We start from the raw sequence: 19,797 nt of genomic DNA, 5'->3' as shown, positions 1-19,797 counted from the left end.
AACCCCTTGATGTGCATGTGGTAAGGCCAGCTCCTTCACAAGAAACATTGTTGCTTGCCATTTTGTATTGAATACACACATATCACATGATCTATAGTAGGAAAGAACAGGTTCCATGAGTGAGTTACCACACTGATGTTATTAAGCATGGGGCAACCATAGAAAGGTGTCTGAATATGAGGCTAATATCAGGGGGATTTGGCCAGATGCCCATTGACTGAGACGGGATCAGCTGTATACATATCAGTAATGACGAGAAAGGGAAGTGAGCAAAGGAAGCAGGTAGGGGAAATATCACCCTGGGGTACTGTTTTAGGATGAGGGGTCGAGACTCCCCTAATAGTACACCGTGAGCAGTGTGTCCGCTGTACCTTTCCTAATAACTAAATATAGACAATTATTTATTATAGGGGACAGCACATGGAGCTCAAACGACAATGTATGAACGCCTCTCAATGAGAGTAACCTAATGCGGTASCACATACATAGCAAATAATGACTTTTCAGTTCACACTCCGCTCAGGCTCGTTCGATTGTTCCCTTGCCACACCCATGATTACGAATATTGACACCGATGRCTCACGTGCGCATGTCCATGATTCTGTGAGATAGAGGCCTGCCTCGCCTTTTCTCGCGCACCTATTCTTTACAGACATCCTTCGTTTATACATGAAAAAAAATAGTTTTTATTATTTTTGAGGGGCCGTTGACTAGACGAGGCAGAGAAGAATATAAATAGCTTTGTATCTCTATTTCTTTACTGATTAATCACCCACTCCCCGGTTATTGCATCAAGGCCCTGCCCCTCCTTTGATTCCCGACCGGCTTCCTGTGTTTGTGCGGTTCTCACAAGCCAGGGAGTGAGGAGGAGTAGAACTGGGAGTTGAGCGAGCGAAGGGCCGAGCTGCCACCTCAACATGGAGTAGCCTAGTGTCCTCGACAACAGTAGCGGACCACAAAGAGGAATACTCGAGGGGTTATTTTTCTACAAGGATGCGCCGCAAATGATACCACATCAAAGATTCCACAACGCGAAGGAAGGATCGGTTTATATTTAAAAGATGGCGAACGACTCTCCGGCTAAAAGTCTGGTCGAAATAGACCTGGCTTCATTGCGGGTGAGTGGTGGACAAGGGCAGTGTCTTTTATTTAAAGATTAGGCTACCCCGAGATTTAATCTATTCCACTACAGTGAGTTAACGTTATATAAAACAAAGCAAACAGTTTTACCCAATAAAATATGGATACATTTTCGGGGTTACCATTTCTGGGAGGCTTATTTATTTATTATTCGGATCGAGAGAAAGCTGTCGTGCTGCCTGGCTTTCCTTTGTTCGAAATGCATTTGGCATGTTGTGGAGACCAGGGCGCAACAGCTGCGTTAATCTAGGTCACATTTTTGCAACAATTATTCAAAAGCATTTTCAATTTTTTTTATGGTTGTGTAATTTTTTWTTTTTTTTGACTCGTTTCAGGATCCAGCAGGGATTTTTGAATTGGTGGAAGTGGTCGGAAATGGCACCTATGGACAAGTATACAAGGTTTGTTCCAATATATATATATTATTTTCTTCATCTGTGGCCTAATCTTCGATACTGATTTCTGACACTAGATAGCTAACGTTACATTGATGCCGTTTTGGCATTGATCATCGAAATGATCCAGATGTCATGCTTGTGTGATGGAATAGATATATGTCAAAATGTCTCGTCAGGATGTTTGCCATTGCACCCCAATAATCCCTGGTTGGATTGGTAAAGCTAATGATGTCCCTCTGTGTATTATTGCATGTGAGAAAATCTTTGGTGAAGTATGCAAGGTAGCTTGCAATCAATCCATRCACCACTCCATTAGCCCAAGCTCCTCTGTTTCTCATCTTCTACACAGGTTAGGCCTTAAAGCTCAGTTGATTTGTTTCTAAATTGGACATTTTCCCCCTCTTAATTTCCATGAATATTATAGATTGGTTTAGAAGTAAATGGCAACTGGGTTTGCAGACGATTGTTGCTGTGAGTGTTTTTAAAGTGCAGCACATGTCCTACATCACATTCTGCTGTGGAGAGAGGGGGAAAGGGAATAGACTCCTGCTGCCTGATGATCCAGACAATGACTTGCTTCATAGACAATTTGGTTAAGTAAAATATCATGTGTTACACAGCAGGCTTTTTCCCTTTCTCAACCATCTGTTTCTTGGTGTCATGTTTCTCTGAAAATTATCATGGTGACTGTTTAAAGTAATTGTTGAAATGGACCTTTTTGGAGAATTTGGTGGGTTCCTTCTCTTGGATTTTGAGGATGAGTCTGACCCACTAATGGTGACCTGCCTCTCTTCCCTGTACCCTCGTTTCCATTGGAAGGTCTGGTCTGTATTTAACCCCTCCTTTCAAACAGTCAGGCTTGCAACACTGTGCAGAGCAGCTTGAAAACAACTGGAAAGTCTGTTAAGCGGGGTGGTTCACAGGGGCTGCAGCAGTGCTGTGTCCTGGGGCTATTCTTTTAACTCTCAGGAGCAGGGTAGTCTGGACTCCTGACTGAGGAGAATCAACAATGGTAGTCTGGATGTTCGAATGTAAAAGCTGAACCATTCATCTGATCCAACCCCGTGGAACAGAGGGCTTTCAAGACCAATGCTGTTTTCTTTTGGTCATGTGACCCCATTGGTAATGGAAAACTTGCTAGCGAACATCTTCCTTCCATGAACAGATGGCTTCATGGGCCTATGTGGAGAGAATTATTTACTTTTAGGCTTTTGTCACTCACTCTCTTTACTGCTMTTTCTACATTTCACCAAATGATAGACTACAGAGTTTATTGGAATTGGTGTGTTAAAACGTTTACATCAAAGGCTCATATGGGCCTTATGCTATCTTTCGCTATTTATAGTCAGGCAGAGCATGAGCCATTCTTCCACACTGCATGGAATAGAATGGACGTCCTGCAAAAGGGCCCCGGGCTGGCTGTGTATGTGCCTGTTTAGTTCTGCGAAATGGAGGACATCCTTGGTCTAATGATTCCAAGTAAAACCAACTTGTCTGTGGCAGCTGATTTGAAAGATGGAGAACCAGGGGGTAATAGTTTTCTTCTGAAATTCATACGTCTTCATTTTCTATCCTGCAGACAGTTAGGTCTACATGCTCTGGTTTGCTGTACATTTTCACAACAGACAGTCCAAATCAAATCTTATTTGTCACATACACATGGTTAGCAGATGTTAATGCGAGTGTAGCGAAATGCTTGTGCTTCTAGTTCCGACAATGCAGTAATAACCAACGAGTAATCTAACCTAACAATTCCACAACTACTACCTTATACACACAAGTGTAAAGGGATAAAGAATATGTATATAAAGATACACGATGAGTGATGGTACAGAACGGCATAGGCAAGATGCAGTAGATGTATCGGTACAGTATATACATATGAGATGAGTAATATAGGGTATGTAAACATAAGTGTATAGTTTAAAGTGGCTAGTGATACATGTATACATAAAGATGGCAAGATGCAGTAGATGATATAGAGTACAGTATATACATTATATTAAGTGGCATTGTTTAAAGTGGCTAGTGATACATTTTTGATCAATTTCCATTATTAAAGTGAGCTGGAGTTGAGTCAGTATGTTGGCAGCAGCCACTCAAGTTAGTGGTGGCTGTTTAACAGTCTGATGGCCTTGAGATAGAAGCTGTTTTTCAGTCTCTCGGTCCCTGCTTTGATGCACCTGTACTGACCTCGCCTTCTGGATGATGCGGGTGTGAACAGGCAGTGGCTCGGGTGGTTGTTGTCCTTGATGTGCAGACCTCACTACCCTCTGGAGAGCCTTACGGTTGTGGCGGACGACACTACAGTGGAAGGCTTGATTACCAACAAGGACGAGACGGCCTACAGGGAGGAGGTGAGGGCCCTCGGAGTGTGGTGTCAGGAAAATAACCTCACACTCAACGTCAACAAAACAAAGGAGATGATTGTGGACTTCAGGAAACAGCAGAGGGAGCACCCCCCTATCCACATCGACGGGACAGTAGTGGAGAGGGTAGTAAGTTTTAAGTTCCTCAGCGTACACATCACGGACAAACTGAATTGGTCCACCCACACAGACAGCATTGTGAAGAAGGGTGATACAGCCCGACAGGATGCTCTCGATTGTGCATCTGTAGAAGTTTGTGAATGCTTTTGGTGACAAGCCAAATTTCTTCAGTCTCCTGAGGTTGAAGAGGCGCTGCTGTGCCTTCTTCACAACGCTGTCTGTGTGGGTGGACCAATTCAGTGGGGTGGAGATGTTGTTACCTACCCTCACCACCTGGGGTCGGCCCGTCAGGAAGTCCAGTACCCAGTTGCACAGGGCGGGGTCGAGACCCGGGGTCTCGAGCTTGATGACGAGTTTGGAGGGTACTATGGTGTTAAATGCTGAGCTGTAGTCGGTGAACAGCATTCTCACATAGGTATTCCTCTTGTCCGGATAGGTTAGGGCAGTGTGCAGTGTGGTTGCGATTGGGTCGTCTGTGGACCTATTGGGGCGGTCCCAAAGCCATTGGATGTCAGAGGTTTACTGTATGCAAACTTCTAACCTACAAATATAGGCAGTTTGTTTCAATCAATTATTCCCCTTCCTCTAGTGAGACTGTACTGTGAACTGCACGTTATAAACTAGGCTAATATGTAGCCCAGTTATGTACACTACATGACCAAAAGTRTATGGACACCTGCTTGTTGAATATCTCGTTGCAAAATCATGGGCATTAATATGGAGTTGGTCCCCCGTTTGCTGCTGTAAGCCTCCACTCTTCTGGGAAGGCTTTCCACTAGATGTCGGAACATTGCTGCGGGGACTTGCTATCATTCACCAACAAGAGCATTAKTGATGTCGGGCACTGATGATGGGCGATTTAAGTTTGGCTCGCAGTCGGCGTTCCAATTGATCCCACCGGTCTTGACCAACCATTTCTGTATGGACCTCGCTTTGTGCACGGAGACATTGTCATGCTGAAACAGGAAAGAGCCTCCCCCAAACTGTTGCCACAAAGTTGGAAGCACATAATTGTCTAGAATGTCATTGTATGCTATAGTGTTAAGATTTCCCTTCACTGGAACTAAGGGGCCTAGCCCAAACCATGAAAAACACCCCCAGACAGTTTTTCCTCTTCCACCAAACWTTACAGTTGGCACTGCATTGGTGTAGGTAGCGTTCTCCTGGCATCCGCCAAACCCAGATTTGTCCGTCAGACTGCCAGATGGTGAAGCGTGATTCATCACTCCAGAGAACGTGTTTCTACTGCTCCTGAGTCCAATGGAGGCRMGCTTTACACCACTCCAGCCAACGCTTGGCAWTGCGCATGGTCGGCTGCTCGGCCATGGAAACCCATTTCTTGTCTTGATTCTCCCGACGAACATTTMTTGTGGTGACGTTGYTCCCAGAGGCAGTTTGGAACACGATAGGGAGTGTTGCAACTGAGGGCCGACAATTTTTACGCACTTCCRCACTCGGCGGTCAAGTTCTGTGAGATTGTGTGGCCTACCACTTTGTGGCTTGAGCTCTTGTTTCGCCTTGACATTTTCACTTCACAATAACAGCACTTACAGTTGACCGGGGYAGCTTTAGCAGGGCAGAMATTTGACAAACTAACTTGTTGGAAAGGTGGCATCCTATGATGATGCCACGTTGAAAGTCACCTGAGCTCTTCAGCAAGGGCAGTAGAATGACAATTTTTAWCTATGGAGATTGCATGGACGTGTGCTTGATTATATACACCTGTCAGCAACTGGTGTGGCTGAAATAGACAAATCCACTAATTTGAAAGGTTGTCCACATACTTTTGTGTGTGTATATAGTGTTTTTTTCTCCTACCTCCATCAGCTGCCTGACACCAATGCTAGGTCAGTAACACTGTTAGTTAACCTATCAGACAGACGAGTGAGCGTGTGGTGTGAATGAGGGGCGCTAGCTGGAACTGGTGGAGGAAGAGCAGCTGTCCTAGGCCCCAGACAGAGCCTGCATGGCCAGGCAGCTTCATTACAAAGCTGGTTTTGTCTCTGGCTCTGTTTGTGAACCACCACCAGACCCACAGAAAGGATGTGTTCATCAGCCGGGTCTCAAATGCTGAATAATCAACTAGCCCTGTTCCGGAAATACAACTTTCTATCTCTTTCTGTGAGCCCTTTTCTTCTTCTTCTTTGCAAAGTAGTTTTTCACCCATTCAAACCTCTCACAATAAGACAATCAAGCACAGTCTATTTAGTGTTCTGAAGGCTCAAGCCAATTTCTTGCATTGAAATACAGTTTTGAAACGCTGACTTTTTTTTGGGCCTACCTCATCTCTGTCCCCTTCTGYTTGTTATCTTGGTTTTCATGGTTTWCAAACTGTTTGCCTTGTAGGTATGTTTTTGTGACACTGTTTGTCTCCGAACCAGTCGCCACAGCCTGTTTGATGCAGCTAGCCCAGATGACATACAGTACCTCACTGAATGGGTGACCTTTTCATTTGGAGCTTTTGACAGAAGCGGGTTGCAGGCGCTCTAAGAACTGAAATGCCATATCACAGCCCCGTGCAGTACGATGTGGCTCTAATGGATTCAAATGCCTGCAGCCAATCACAGCAGCAGAGGCAAGGTGGCAGTGATTGTTGTCTGGGGCTAGTGCCAGGTTTAGATCTTACTGTTAAGCTCAGTGGTAGCTCGGGGGTTTAGATTGACTTGGCCAACCAGCTGAATKACCTTTTTGAAGTCTTATCTAACTGTCAATATGTGGGTGTGACAGGGAAGGGTGACATAATTTTATATGCTCACTAGGGATGCACATTTCGGCAAATATTGCTGCCGACTAACCCACCCTCATTAACCGGTCAACAAATGTTACATTTTTTCAACAGAAACTAGCCTACTATGTATGCATACAAGGAAGGACATTTTTCATTAAGAGCCTAATGGAAACATGCAACAATAGCAAGTCTATCGTCTTAGTCAAAAGGCTATAGCCTGTTATTGAACATGCAGCTCTTGTAATGAAGCAGCTATTAAATACAACGTAATTTTCAAACTTTTGCCAAAATGCAATTTGCGGGAAAACGGTTGTAAACAGCTCGCCTATTGTGAGCACTTCCATATGTGACAGAGATGAAAATCTCAGTTAGAAACTAAGGGGACTTTCACACCAAATTGGTTTGGTGCGTTTTTTCCCAAGCTGGTGCGTTTACCCCCTTAGTTCGTTTACTTACTTAGGTCGGTTCGTTTGGACTGGTGTGAACTTTATCCGTACTAAACAATGCACCATGGTTCTCTCTAAAAGGGTGATTTCGGTCTGATTCAATTTGTACGTTGGTGCGGTTCGCTGCAGGTGAGAGTGCAGTCCGGACCAAACGCAGAAAAAGAACCAGAGTCACGCATTATTGGTTGTTTGACATCGTAACTTGACAGCTCTGAAACATTTATGTGAGTAGCAGTGCATTTATGAACACATCTGATGCAGGTTAGGGGAGACGAGGGCCAAACCGGGGATCGAGGCTACTGAATATAGACTATTCAGGTTGCAGTTAGTGGCTATTCTCCCGCATGTTGTTGGAATACCAAAGCAAAAATAATATGAAGATTTGGACACACAAGTGATGCTTCAGGATACTCATAAATGGATTTAACGTGAGCATATTTGTCCAATAAACGTATGACTTGCATGGAGAAGTGGTTTTGTTGTGCAATGTGAAACCAACCAGACCAAATGGGAAAAAATACAATGTAACAAATACTGACTCAAACTGTGAAACTCCCTTAGAAATTTTTGGTAATCTACTAGCAACTACTAGGATTTGTTGGTAATATGACTGCAATTGTGCCTTAGGCTTGTGGACAAAAAAGTTTATATAAAAACCAATAGAACAGTAGAGAAATTATGGTTAATGGCATGAGGAAGTCTTTCTATTAAAAAAAAAATCCTCCAAATTTTGTTGGATTACTTTGAAGTAAGGTAAGATATGCCACATTATTTGAAGTAAAGTAAAACGTTTAGGTTTCAAACAATTATACYKCCTGACGCTCACGTTGCAAGGTGATTGGTGGCGCATTTATAGCCTGCCTACCATTGACTATAGCCTATACACTCGAATGGCAAGCGCGCTTGAATTACGAGTTGAGATAGAGAAATAAAAATAGTAGCTCTTTTTAATAGTGGCCATCACAAAAACATTATAAAACCACACGTTACAGTCCAGTACCAGCTTTTCGAGGTGCTCTCGCGCCATCTGACAGGTGATGGGCTATTCCGCTCCTCAAACTAGGCTCTGTATGCTGTGCGCATGTGATAAATAAGACGCGTGACGTCTAACGAAAATACACACGAGCCAATTTAATTCCACTAAATTATGCTAATTAACCAATAGAACGATAAGCAAGACCAGTCAAATGTAGTTTCGACAGAGGTTACCCATTAACATCCCTAATTCTCACCTTGCACTGGAATGAAAGCTAGTAGATACCGGTTCTCACTTACATTTTTACAGGAGGACCCTTCTCAAAACGGGCAATGTGGTGGTGCTGCTGGCTGCTATGTTACACTAAACATTTCAAAATGGCTGATCCTTTAGTTGTGGATGCAATGGCTTAGGCTATTTCCCCCAATCGCATTGTTGTATTTCAAGTCTTACTGCCAACAGCAGCTCCCCTCCTTCTGGCTCTCAACATTTCTTAATGAATTGCTTATGATAAACCCTGGTACTAGTCTCAATTGCACTAAAAGCATTGAAATAGGAGGGAGGCGAAATACATGCTTGGGGGTAATGGCTTGCTGCAGCACTACAATCTCCTTGAATGTCATTGACGTAGTGTTTGTGGGAACTCAGTCCTCTTCTCAATACCCACAAAGTGGCAGTGGTTCTTCCTCCCCAGCCAACCCCATCTTCAGCATCCGGTGTCTTCATGGTGCTCCCCTAGCCACTGAACAATTGGCCATTGTCTCATTAAGGAGACAGTCATCAGTGTCCATGCTGGTCTCAGATGTGCACAGCTTTGTATGGTTGATCCAGACTGTATCTAGTAGTCCTACGTCTCAATACAGTTAGTTGTTGGATTTGCAGTGTTTTCATATTACCATACCATTACCACCACCACCATGACCTCCTAGTCCCATTGTGGTGGTAGGATGAAGTTGTATGTTATTTCTATACCCCTGAAAAGCCTCTTCCTGTACTGACTGACTCCACAATGGGATTCTCAGATCGGTCTGATCTCTTCTTTGGCTCCAGACCAGCTGGCACTRAGAGATGGGATGGAGAGCCCTCCGGTGCGTCTGAGAAGAGAAAATGATAGCGATAAAAACAAAACCTGAAGAATTCATTAAGTTCTCCCTTGGTGCGTGGTATGTGGGGGAGGATTCCCTCTGCTGGGCTGTACAGAATGGCCATATATAGACCTAGTTAGCCAGCCACTCTGTCTGTCAGGCCTGCAGGGCTGTTGGTGCCCTGACGCTCTAATCCCTATGATGTGCCAACCTCTCTTAAACATCATGCCTCTTTCTCTTCCCTCACCACCCACCCACCTGCCTCTGCTCTGCAGTCCATGTCAGGCCACTCTACAGGGATGCTGGGAGAATATACCCACAGTAACATGGTGCTGGCAGCTCCTGTGACCTCACTCTTTTGCTCTCCATTGCTTTCTTTCTCTCTCTCCCCTCTTTCCCCGTTCTCTCATTTTMCCTGTGGGAAAACCATTTTACTAATCCTGCTTGCTCATAACCTCAAATCATCCCCCTACCAGTCTCTCTCCCCCACTCTTTCGCTCCCTCGCCCATGTCTGCTTTGCCAGGGAAAGGACTTGGCAGGTTTGTGTGGACCCAGGGTGAGGTCTGCTGCAGCTTTAAATAGCTTGGCCCAGTTCTGTGATTGTAAGGTGCACACTGAGGGTCATTGGTTCCAACACTCTGTTTGACACGGTGCCATGTCTCTGTGACAGAGGCCACATGTAACCCCCCCCCCCCCGCAGGTACAGAGGAAAGGTCATAGGTCATGAGCAGCATCGAACCCTCTGTGGCAGTAACACTGTATAGGACACATACTGGGCTAACTTCCATATTGTATTTGGGTGATAGCCTTTATACTGGCTTTGCTTTAACATTTCATCTGTCCTAAAATGCCATCAGAAACTTGTAGTTGGGATTTCAATTTCCTCACTTTAAGCTGAGGAAGACTTAAGGATGAAGATAATTTAACGGCGCTTAATTTTTCAGCGCATGAAAGGCAAACTTCCCAGGACCTAAACCCATGACATCACCATAGAGCAAGGTTTCTAAACTCGGTCCTGAGGCCCCCTCCCCCCTTGGTGCAGGTTTTGGTTTTTGCCCAAGCACCACACAGCTGATTCAAATAATCAAAGCTTGATGATGAGTTGGTTATTAGAATCAGCTGTGAGTTTAGGGGGGGGCAGGACTGAGTTTAGAAACCCTGCCATTAAAGGATGTAGATGGGCTAAACAAAGGAGAACTGCCGGTGACGGATGATGCAACACTGACGCAAGCACACCTGTCTGCCTCCTAATCGTCTAGACATCCCCAGCCCCTCCCTGTCTCTTCCTCCTCATCTCTCCTCTCTGTACCACTTGGCCATCTTTACCCAGGCTGCCGTGTGGGTGGTGGAGGGTGTAGGCCAGGCAGGGTGTGGTGGTACTGTCTGTCCGTATGGAGGTGGGTATCCTCCAAGTAGTGCTGAGTGATTTAGTGCTTTTTGAGAGTTTTTGGTTCGATTATTTAGAAATAATCACTGTTTTCGGTATAATATTTTTGGGGTGGACATCAAATGCGCTTTGCATTATGTGGGTTGAATGATGTAACACAGAATAAAACAATTAATACAATTTCATGACATTTGTTTTATTTGATGACGACTATTTAATTCCAAGTCATCTCATCTCTGAGAAGGCATACCTTTATGWCTGCTTAGTATTAACTATCAATCTCTTAGATCATGTATTTTCAGAGATTCTTCTCCATCTCAGTGTCTAAAAAGACYGGACTAGTAGGAGCGCAATGGATTATGGTCATTGTAGTTAATTAACACGTTTTCTCCCCTAAACTACAKTACCAGTCAAAAGTTTTGGAAGGCCTACTCATTAAAGGATTTTTCTTTTTTAATATTTTCTACATTGTAGAATAATAGTGAAGACATCAAAACTATGAAATAACACATGGAATCATGTAGTAACCAAAAAAGTGTTAAACAAATCAAAATATATTTKAKATTTGAGATTCTTCAAAGTAGCCACCCTTTGTCTTGATGACTGCTTTTCAGTGAGGTAGTCACCTGGAATTCTTTTACAACAGTCTTGAAGGAGTTCCCACATGCTGAGCACTTGTTGGCTGCTTTTCCTTCACTCTGCTGTCAACTCATCCCAAACCATCTCAATTGGTTGAGGTCRGTGATTGTGGAGGCCAGGTCATCTGATGCAGCACTCCGTCACACTGCTTCTTGGTCAAATAGCCCTTACACAGCTTGGAGGTGTGTGTTGGGTCATTGTGCTATTGAAAAACAAATGAGTCCCACTAAGCGCAGACCAGATGGGATGGCAGATCGCTGCAGAATGCTGTGGTAGCCATGCTGGTTACATGTGCCTTGAATTCTAAATAAATCACTGACGGTGCTTTGCTTGTGACACGATCATACCACCACCACCATTCTTCATGGTGGGAAACGCATGCGGAGATCATCCGTTCACCTACTCTGCGTCTCACAAAGACACAGCGGTTGGAACCAAAGATCTCAAATTCGGACTCTCAGAAGGACAGATTTCCCCCGGTCTAATGTCCACTGCTCATGTTTCTTTACCCCAAGCAAGTCTCCTTCTTATTGGTGACCTTTTAGTAGTGGTTTCTTTGCAGCAATTCAACCATGAAGGCCTGATTTCACACAGTCTCCTCTGAACAGTTGAGGTTGATCTGTCTGTTACTTGAACTCTGTGATGCTTTTATTTGGGCTGCAATCTGAGGTGCAGATAATTGCTTATTTCTGAGGCTGGTAACTGTAATGAACTTATCCTCTGCAGCAGAGGTAAAACTGTGTCTTCCTTTCCTGTTCCGGTCCTCATGAGAGCCAGTTTCATCACAGAGCTTGATGGTTTTTGCGACTGCACTTGAAGAAATTGTAAAAGTTCAAATTTTTCAGATTGACTGACCTTCATGTCTTAAAGTAATGATGAGCTGTCGTTTCTCTTTGCTTATTTGAGTTGTTCTTGCCATAGTATGTGACTTGTTTCAGGAAACTAGGCTTATGTCGTGCGTCACTATTTCACAGGAGCTCCATTTGAATATAAACAGTTTTATATTTTTTTATCAAATTCGCTCTGGCTATCTATTCCGATTTCAGAGCACTTTCATCTGTGTGAGAGCGCAGAATAACTKATGAATTTAAGAATGCCTAACACCGTTTTTAATTTGGCCGGTGTCAGTAAACGTTGGCAAAAAAGCGTAAATTGTTTCCAGCAGCACAGTTTGTCACCAACGCTCTGGATGACATAAAAACAGCCTAACTAGCTCTGTTAGGGTGAGTAAAATGGTCAGTGAACGGTTCTCTCATGTTAGCCAGTTAGCTTGAGTGCTTGACTGTTGTTAGGACAGAACGCTCAGATCAATCCTTGGAGAGATGGGTGGGGCTAAAGCTTAAGAGGGTGTGAACGATGCTGAATGGGTGTAGACAAAGCTCTCCTGCAGGTACCAAAAAATTCAAAGGCCATTTTCTCAAAAGTGAAGTTACAAGTTTATCAACTTTCAAAGCGGAATTACTTTCCCATTGTTCCTCAAATGCAGTGTATGATATACCGCTGTGTATCTCTGTGCCTCTGCTTTGTGCCTCTACAATTTCAAATGTTGCTACGTAAGACCGAATCAAGGCGGTCAGTCACATATGGACTTGATCTTTTACCAAATAGGGCTATCTTCTGTATACCACCCCTACCTTGTCACAACACAACTGATTGGCTCAAATGCATTAAGAAGGAAAGAAATTCCACAAATTAATTTTTAAAAAGGCACACCAGTTAATTGAAATGTATTCCAGGTGACTACCTCATGAAGCTGGTTAAGAGAATGCCAAGAGTGTGCAAAGCTGTTAAGGCAAAGGGTGGCTACTTTGAAGAATGTAAAATATATTTTGATTTTTTTAACACTTTTTTTGGTCACTACATGATTACATATGTGTTATTTCATAGTTTTTGTCTTCACTCTTCTACAATGTAGAACATAGTACAAAATAAAGAAAAACCCTTCAATGAGTAGGTGTGTCCAAACTTTTGACTGGTACTGTATGTAGAATATTTGCCCCCTACTACATTGCACATTCAGGCTAGATCTGATTTATCTCCAGAGAAACTGCATTGAGCTCAAATAAATAAATAAATGGAACCCAAATAATTGAACTGACGCCGGTCAATTAATTGTTTAAAAAGCGGAAAAATTATTGTCATTTTGGTTAATCGCTCTGCACTACCTCCCAGGACAAACTGTATTTCTGGGAGGACTCCGCACATTAAAGGCTGGCTGGCCAACCCAGTAGGAGGAGTTGAGGGAGCATCGGAGCGAAGCGGCAGGGATGATGCTGGCCTGGGGTCCATTTTGGCTCCTTRTTACWTCCACTAGGYCCTTTGGTGTACCAGATCCACCCAGTCCGCTAGTAGTTTTTCGGTCAGATCTATTTTACCCCAAAGTGGAATGGACGAGGGACCAACATGGAACCAGTATGAAGAAAAATTAAAGATCCTCTTGAACATTCATTCTCCTATAAACAGATGTATATTTAGGTAACACCTGTAGGTGTGGGTAGCTTTGGAAACATCTCTGTGAAGTGCTCCAAGCAGCAGTGTTGAGCTCCAGTACACAGGCCTGTTAATGTGCGCTATGCAGCAGGAAGCTAACCGGCCTGCTCAGTTAAATGGTACTAGCTGTGGGTTAATCACTATTTATAGCCTTCCACAGTTGGTGGAGGCACAATTGTAGGTTAGTATGCTGGGAGTGGAGGGCCATAGGCAGTAGGCATGTCTCAGTGGGTTAACTCCATGGTGTCTGCACAGACTGTAGTCTAGCTCCTATTACCCTCTCGGGTACAAAATGATCACAGATCGCCCCTTTAATCTCTGATCTAGCAAGGTAGTATTGGTATTTGGTACTACGCTGGAAACCTTTGCTTCAGTTCCATTTGAGTGCACAGCCATTGAAGCCTTTCCCTCTGGGATCAATCAGCTGGTCTGGTGTTGAACGTGCCACCCACTCTGTGACAGGGACACGGTCTCACCCTGTTTCACAGTGGCCGTATCTAGACTTGACAGTTCATGCAGCTTTTARTGTTCTGATCATAGTGTTCTGATCATGGAATTCTGAACGCGTCATGCATCTACACCTACATATAAATGTCTACCGTGTCCAGATTCCCTTTTCCTGCGCTATATTCAAATGTCAGAATGCTTTCTATAAACGGTGGGATAGGCAAAATATAATAACACAACAACTGATGGCAGTAGCTAACTACTGTAGCTAACTAGCCAGATAACCTCTGTAGCTAGCAAGCAAAACTAAAGGTATTGCAAACGGATTAGCGTAACTGTAGGGACAGACCTTGTCTGGTGGTGACTGGTAATGTCTACACTTACATGCGACTTCTGCTATCAGAATACAAAGATGGCATTGAAAAGATGGTCTAGACGCACAAAAGTCGCTTTGTGGTCTGATTGTGTTCAGATCTGTCTCGACCACCTCAGTCTGGACGCATTCAGGCTACCGAAAGTGCATACAGTGGGCGACGTCATCTGTACTCCTCCCAAAAATCTTGTGTTTTGGGACTGCGGCACCTTTTCAKTATAACGGTGGAGGAAATACATTCCTAGCATGTGAGGAATATGTTTCCTGGCCTCATAAAAGCTAGCCACCTAGCTAATATTTAGATTCTTTTTTGTTTTTTGTTTGGCTACAGTTTGCCTGATCTGTCCATGTGCTCACACTTTGTGTGTGTGTGTCTTCCCTACACACACAGTCCGCTGCAGCTCTTTTGTCTCTTCTCCCCTCTGCTCTGGCCCTTGCTCTAATGGCTGTCACAAGACCCACACAGCCCCTGGGCCGTCCACACCACTGCCTGAACACAACTCTGCTTTGTGTGTGTGTAAGTGTGCGTGATGAGCGACCCGTTGAGCCACCTCATTATCATACAGGGGCGAGACGCAAAAGCCCCTCGCGAACGAGACGGTGTTCCCATCCGGGGCCAGTCTGAGCTTCAACAGACTTTCCTTTCGGTGTCAGGTTTCTCACGTAGCACCTCGTCGGTTCAATCCGCAAACAAGCAGGTGAAGTAGACCACGCTTTGAGTCTATTGAACGCAACTCAGTTTTTATGGCTGGTACTCTATTAGGAATTTAGAGTCGCCTCTTCCATTGGTCACAGCCCTTTCTCTCCAAGTGCTGAAGGAAAACGTGTTTTCTGTCGGGAGTGTTTCTTCAGAGGCTGTAGCAGCTGCACTGTGATCAATAGCAGCTGCATTATTGACTGGTCTCTCCTCTCACAGCCCGCTCAGCTTTGGCTGGCTTCTCTACTGGCCTAAAGTGGCTGGCTCAACTCCTTCAGTCTCTCGCTGACTCTGTCACGTGTGGCTCTATATCCGATCGGAGAATGCACAGACATCTACATGGAGTAAACCTCGACCTCTTCCCCCATCTCTTTCCGCCTGTCTTTGTCTGTTCTGTTCCCCCCCCCCCCCCCACCATTCATAATGTGTTCTGGTGGTTGTAAGAGGTCAGGTCAGTTGGCTGGTATGTGTAGTAGATACAGTATAGTACAGACTGTCTGGGCTGTCTCGTGCTGCTGCTCACTAGACCATCTCTCTCTCACCACTGCTCATCTGGTTTGTGTTGAGAGGCAACAATATACGTTCCTGATCTGTGTGTTTATGCTTTCTGTGTGTGTGAGGCGTAGCCTAGCCTATACATTGCCTGCCCTAAGGTGGATTAGCTCGTCACCCAATGCCTGTACCCCCCTCTACCCACCCCCTCTCTCCCCCTCTACCCACCCCCTCTCTCCCTGCTCAAATGTCACCTTACATCTTCATCTGACCCCTCCCCCCTGGTGTTATTAGCCCCCCATTACCAGCCAGCTCACCTCCCTTTACACTGCCTTTGATGTGCTAGGCCAACCTTTATGGCAGCTAGGCTATATGCTTTAGCAGTGTGTGGCATAGTAACATGGATGGATGGCAGTAACAACATGGATGGATGCCCGTCCGTTAGAGCAAGCCAGTTTGTTGTGAGCTAACTTATTACTGTGTAGGATGACGTAAAGTGACTTCAGCATTCTGGCATTCCTCTGGGAAGCTCCGCCTCTAGTGGGAGATGGCCTATGTGTTGCCAGAGAATGGTTGATTTGAGAAGGATGACGAGGAAGGAATGGGACCGCGTGGGTTTTACTGGATGAATGTAGAAGAACAGAGGAGAGGGTTTCAGTGCTCTGTAGAGAGACTGTGTTGAATGGCCTACTAGCTAATAGTGTGTCCGTGTGATCTGTCTTCCTCTGGTTGTAGTATAAGGAGCGGGGAGGTTGTATGTATGCCTGCTGAGCTCCAGTCTTTAGAGTTGGAGAGAGGCCAGCACATCTGGCCGTGGTTAGGGGCTTTATGAAGTGTCTGGAGCTGCCTGCTCGGTGATAACCCCCTGCTTCAGGTTACCTCTCCAGGGCCACCGTATCAGACCAGGGGCCCACTAAAGACCCCTGAGTCAGTCAGCTCCTTCCCTGGCTGCTGTGTCCAGACAGGGCCCCTGTAGCTCAGCTCCAGCAGGTTGGGATTGGAGGATGGGGCTTGAGGTGAGGTGACTGTTTGTGTTGTGTGATAGTGGAGGGGAGGGGAGTTTAGGACTGATATGGGAGAGGGGACTGGCTGGAACAATGTGGGCCCTCCCGAAGCCTTATCTCACACCGATTTGGTTGATCGATCATCCACTTCCTGTCTATAGCCTACATTCCTTCCTGCTTTATTTTCTAGTCCACCCCGCCCCATGACCTGAATCTGAGASATGAGAAATCAGTGGGCACAAAAATACATTCATGTCACGAGTAGGTAATTGGCCTAAATATCCATCAATGTTACGGTGATTCCTCTTCATTTTCTGGATAAAACCGACATTTTCTTCCAAAGATTGTCACCCAAACGTCATGCTTAAGGACTGCGTTCTCTGGGCTCACGGAGTGGGGGGCCGCAGGGGGTGAAAACTGAACCTCTCCAATGCACCTGTGAACTTTCACCTTGACCAAAGGCTTGCCTGTCTCGACGGGGACTCGAGTGATAAGTAATGTCACTGATGTTTTTATAGACAGTGGCCCCGGGATCAAAGTTGAGAGGATTATAAGTCCAGAGAGTAAAGGCATGGAGGCTTTCGTCTCATCCGTAGCTGGAGAGAATAAGTTGCTCGGCTTTTGTAATTAACCATGCATATTTTCAATTGACTGTGGATTGTTCACTCATAATAGGCGATGGTCCAGAGATGGTCGTCAAGTGTGTGTGTGCGTGTGCTTCTTGTTCAGATACACAGCTGCTTCTATCATCAAAAACAACACTGCTGTGGTCGTTATCATACACACTGCAGCCCCACAGTAGTGGAAATCCCCATTTTGGTTTCTATCCGGATARTTATTAGCAGCTTTTATCTGTTTTGAGGGGTTTGAAACTGAGGGAGGGTAAGAGACTATTTCTGTCTCTGTTTATGTAAGGAGTGACTGGTGCTGAGAGGGAGAGAGGAGGACTGTGGGAATGTTTGTTCAGCACAGACATCGTAGCCCCAGTCCATGTCTGTCTGTGTGGATGCTAGTGATTGTTCTGTGTCTATGCTAGGCTTAACCAGCCACATGACGGTACACAGTGGACTGAATCAAAGTGATGATGGTTGTCTATGGAAAGAACTCTTACGGTTGGTCACCTGTAGGCCACTAAGTACACAGCTAAGATGGGATTTACTGTATGAAGGCATGTTTTGCAAGTTCAAGTCGCGCRCACACACACTTATTAACCCTCTAACCCAGCTGATCAGTGTATTACTGTTACCCTCGGTTGACCTCGTGATGACTGACCTGCTATCTTCTCCTTTTCTCTTCGTCTCTACAGGGGAGACATGTCAAAACTGGACAGCTGGCCGCCATCAAGGTCATGGACGTCACAGAGGTAAAGAAGTTCAGACTAACTGTAACCCCTCCCCCCACCGTGTGTGTGTGTGTGTGTGTGTGTGTGTGTGTGTGTGTGTGTGTGTGTGTGTATTGTTCAAGGAGGATGTTACATGGCCGGGTCTATTGGTGAAACAATGTAGTCCGAAGCTGAGCTGAGATGACCTTTCACATTTCAAAACAAACTGCCCGCTCTGCCTGTTTTATTTGTCAACCAGGTCTCTCAGATCAGCTGACCATTGTCTTATTTGGGCCTCAGATTAAAGGATAAATGGCCTCACGTCAGGTGGTTTTGCAGGGTTATTACTTTGAGATTAACGCAAAGAGCCTWAACCAGGGTTGTTGAAAGTGTCTTAGCCTATTCAAAAATCAAATTAATATAAATGTTTATTTCTGTGAGGAAGTAAATACTTTGAAAATGCTACCTTCAATTGGGGGGCAGTACAAGCTCTTGATGTATTTTAGCCTTCTATATATATGTTGGTGTATATATAATATGTGTGTATATACTGTTATTTTGAAGTGGAAACGTCTAGGAGCAATAACGGCTCAGCCRCAAAGCAGTAGGGCTCACAGACCGGGAGAGCTGAAGCATGTAAAAATCGCCGGTCCTCGGTTGCAACATTCACTACTGAGTTCCAAACTGCCTCTGGAAGCAACGTCATCACAAGAACTGTTCGTCGGGAGCTTCATGAAATGGGTTTCCATGGCCGAGCAGCCACACACAAGCCTAAGATCACCATGCACAATGCCAAGCGTTGGCTGGAGTGGTGTAAAGCTTACCTCCATTGGACTMTGGAGCAGTGAAAACACGTTCTCTGGAGTGATRAATCACRCTTCACCATCTTGCATCCCGTCGGACGAATCTGGGTTTGGCGGATGCCAGGAGACTGCTACCTACTCCAATGAATAGTGCCAACTGTGAAGTTTGGTGGAGGAGGAATAATGGACTGGGGCTGGTTTTCATGGTTTGAACTATGCCCTTTTAGTTCCAGTGAAGGGAAATCTTAACGCTACAGCATACAATAACTTTCTTGACGATTCTGTGTTTCTCACTTTGTGGCAACAGTTTGGAGAAGGCCCTTTCCTGTTTCAGCATGACAATGCCACCACCGTGCACAAAGCGAGGTCCATACAGAAATGGTTTGATGAGATTGGTGTGGAAGAACTTGACTGGCCTGCACAGAGTCCTGACCTCAACCCCATCAAACCCCTTTGGGATGAATTGGAACGGCCACTGAGTCGGGCCTAATCGCCCAACATCTGTGCACGACCTCATTAATGCGCGTGTGGCTGAATGGAAGCCAAGTCCCTGCAGCAATGTTCCAACATCTAGTAGAAAGCCTTCCCAGAAGAGTGGAGGCTGTTATAGCTGCAAAGGGGGGACCAACTCCATATTAATGCCCATGATTTTGGAATGAGGTGTTTGACGTGCATGTAGTGTAGTTAGCCAACTCCTCAGTTAGAATGTGCAAGTCTACATGGAAATTCTTTGAGGTCCCGTCTACATTTCAGGAAGAACTTTGACTTCTCCGTAATCAGCCGCTTGTAAATCTCAGTATAATAAGCAGAGCTCATTACAGCTAAAGCCAGCGGGATGTTTTATGGCTAAATTACGTCATTTTGAGGCAGGCAGGCAGGCA

The 19,797-nt window shown here is 45.0% G+C and overlaps 1 protein-coding gene across 1 annotated transcript in view; it reads left to right on the top strand.

Annotated features, from left to right (window-relative positions):
• Positions 1-607: 607 nt before the first annotated feature.
• The window catches only part of LOC111953170 (mitogen-activated protein kinase kinase kinase kinase 4), a 45,156-nt gene continuing 25,966 nt past the window's right edge, over positions 608-19,797 (top strand). The window contains exons 1-3 of the mRNA XM_070435560.1: positions 608-1,118; positions 1,476-1,541; positions 18,099-18,155. Of these exons, the coding sequence (XP_070291661.1) occupies positions 1,062-1,118; positions 1,476-1,541; positions 18,099-18,155 (180 nt within the window). The 5' untranslated portion in view covers positions 608-1,061. The remainder of the gene's footprint in view (positions 1,119-1,475; positions 1,542-18,098; positions 18,156-19,797) is intronic.

The sequence above is a fragment of the Salvelinus sp. IW2-2015 genome, linkage group LG27, assembly GCF_002910315.2.
Source record: "Salvelinus sp. IW2-2015 linkage group LG27, ASM291031v2, whole genome shotgun sequence".
Taxonomy (NCBI): Eukaryota; Metazoa; Chordata; class Actinopteri; order Salmoniformes; family Salmonidae; genus Salvelinus; species Salvelinus sp. IW2-2015.
Note: the sequence above shows the minus strand (reverse complement) of the source record. Positions and strands in the feature narration are given on the sequence as shown.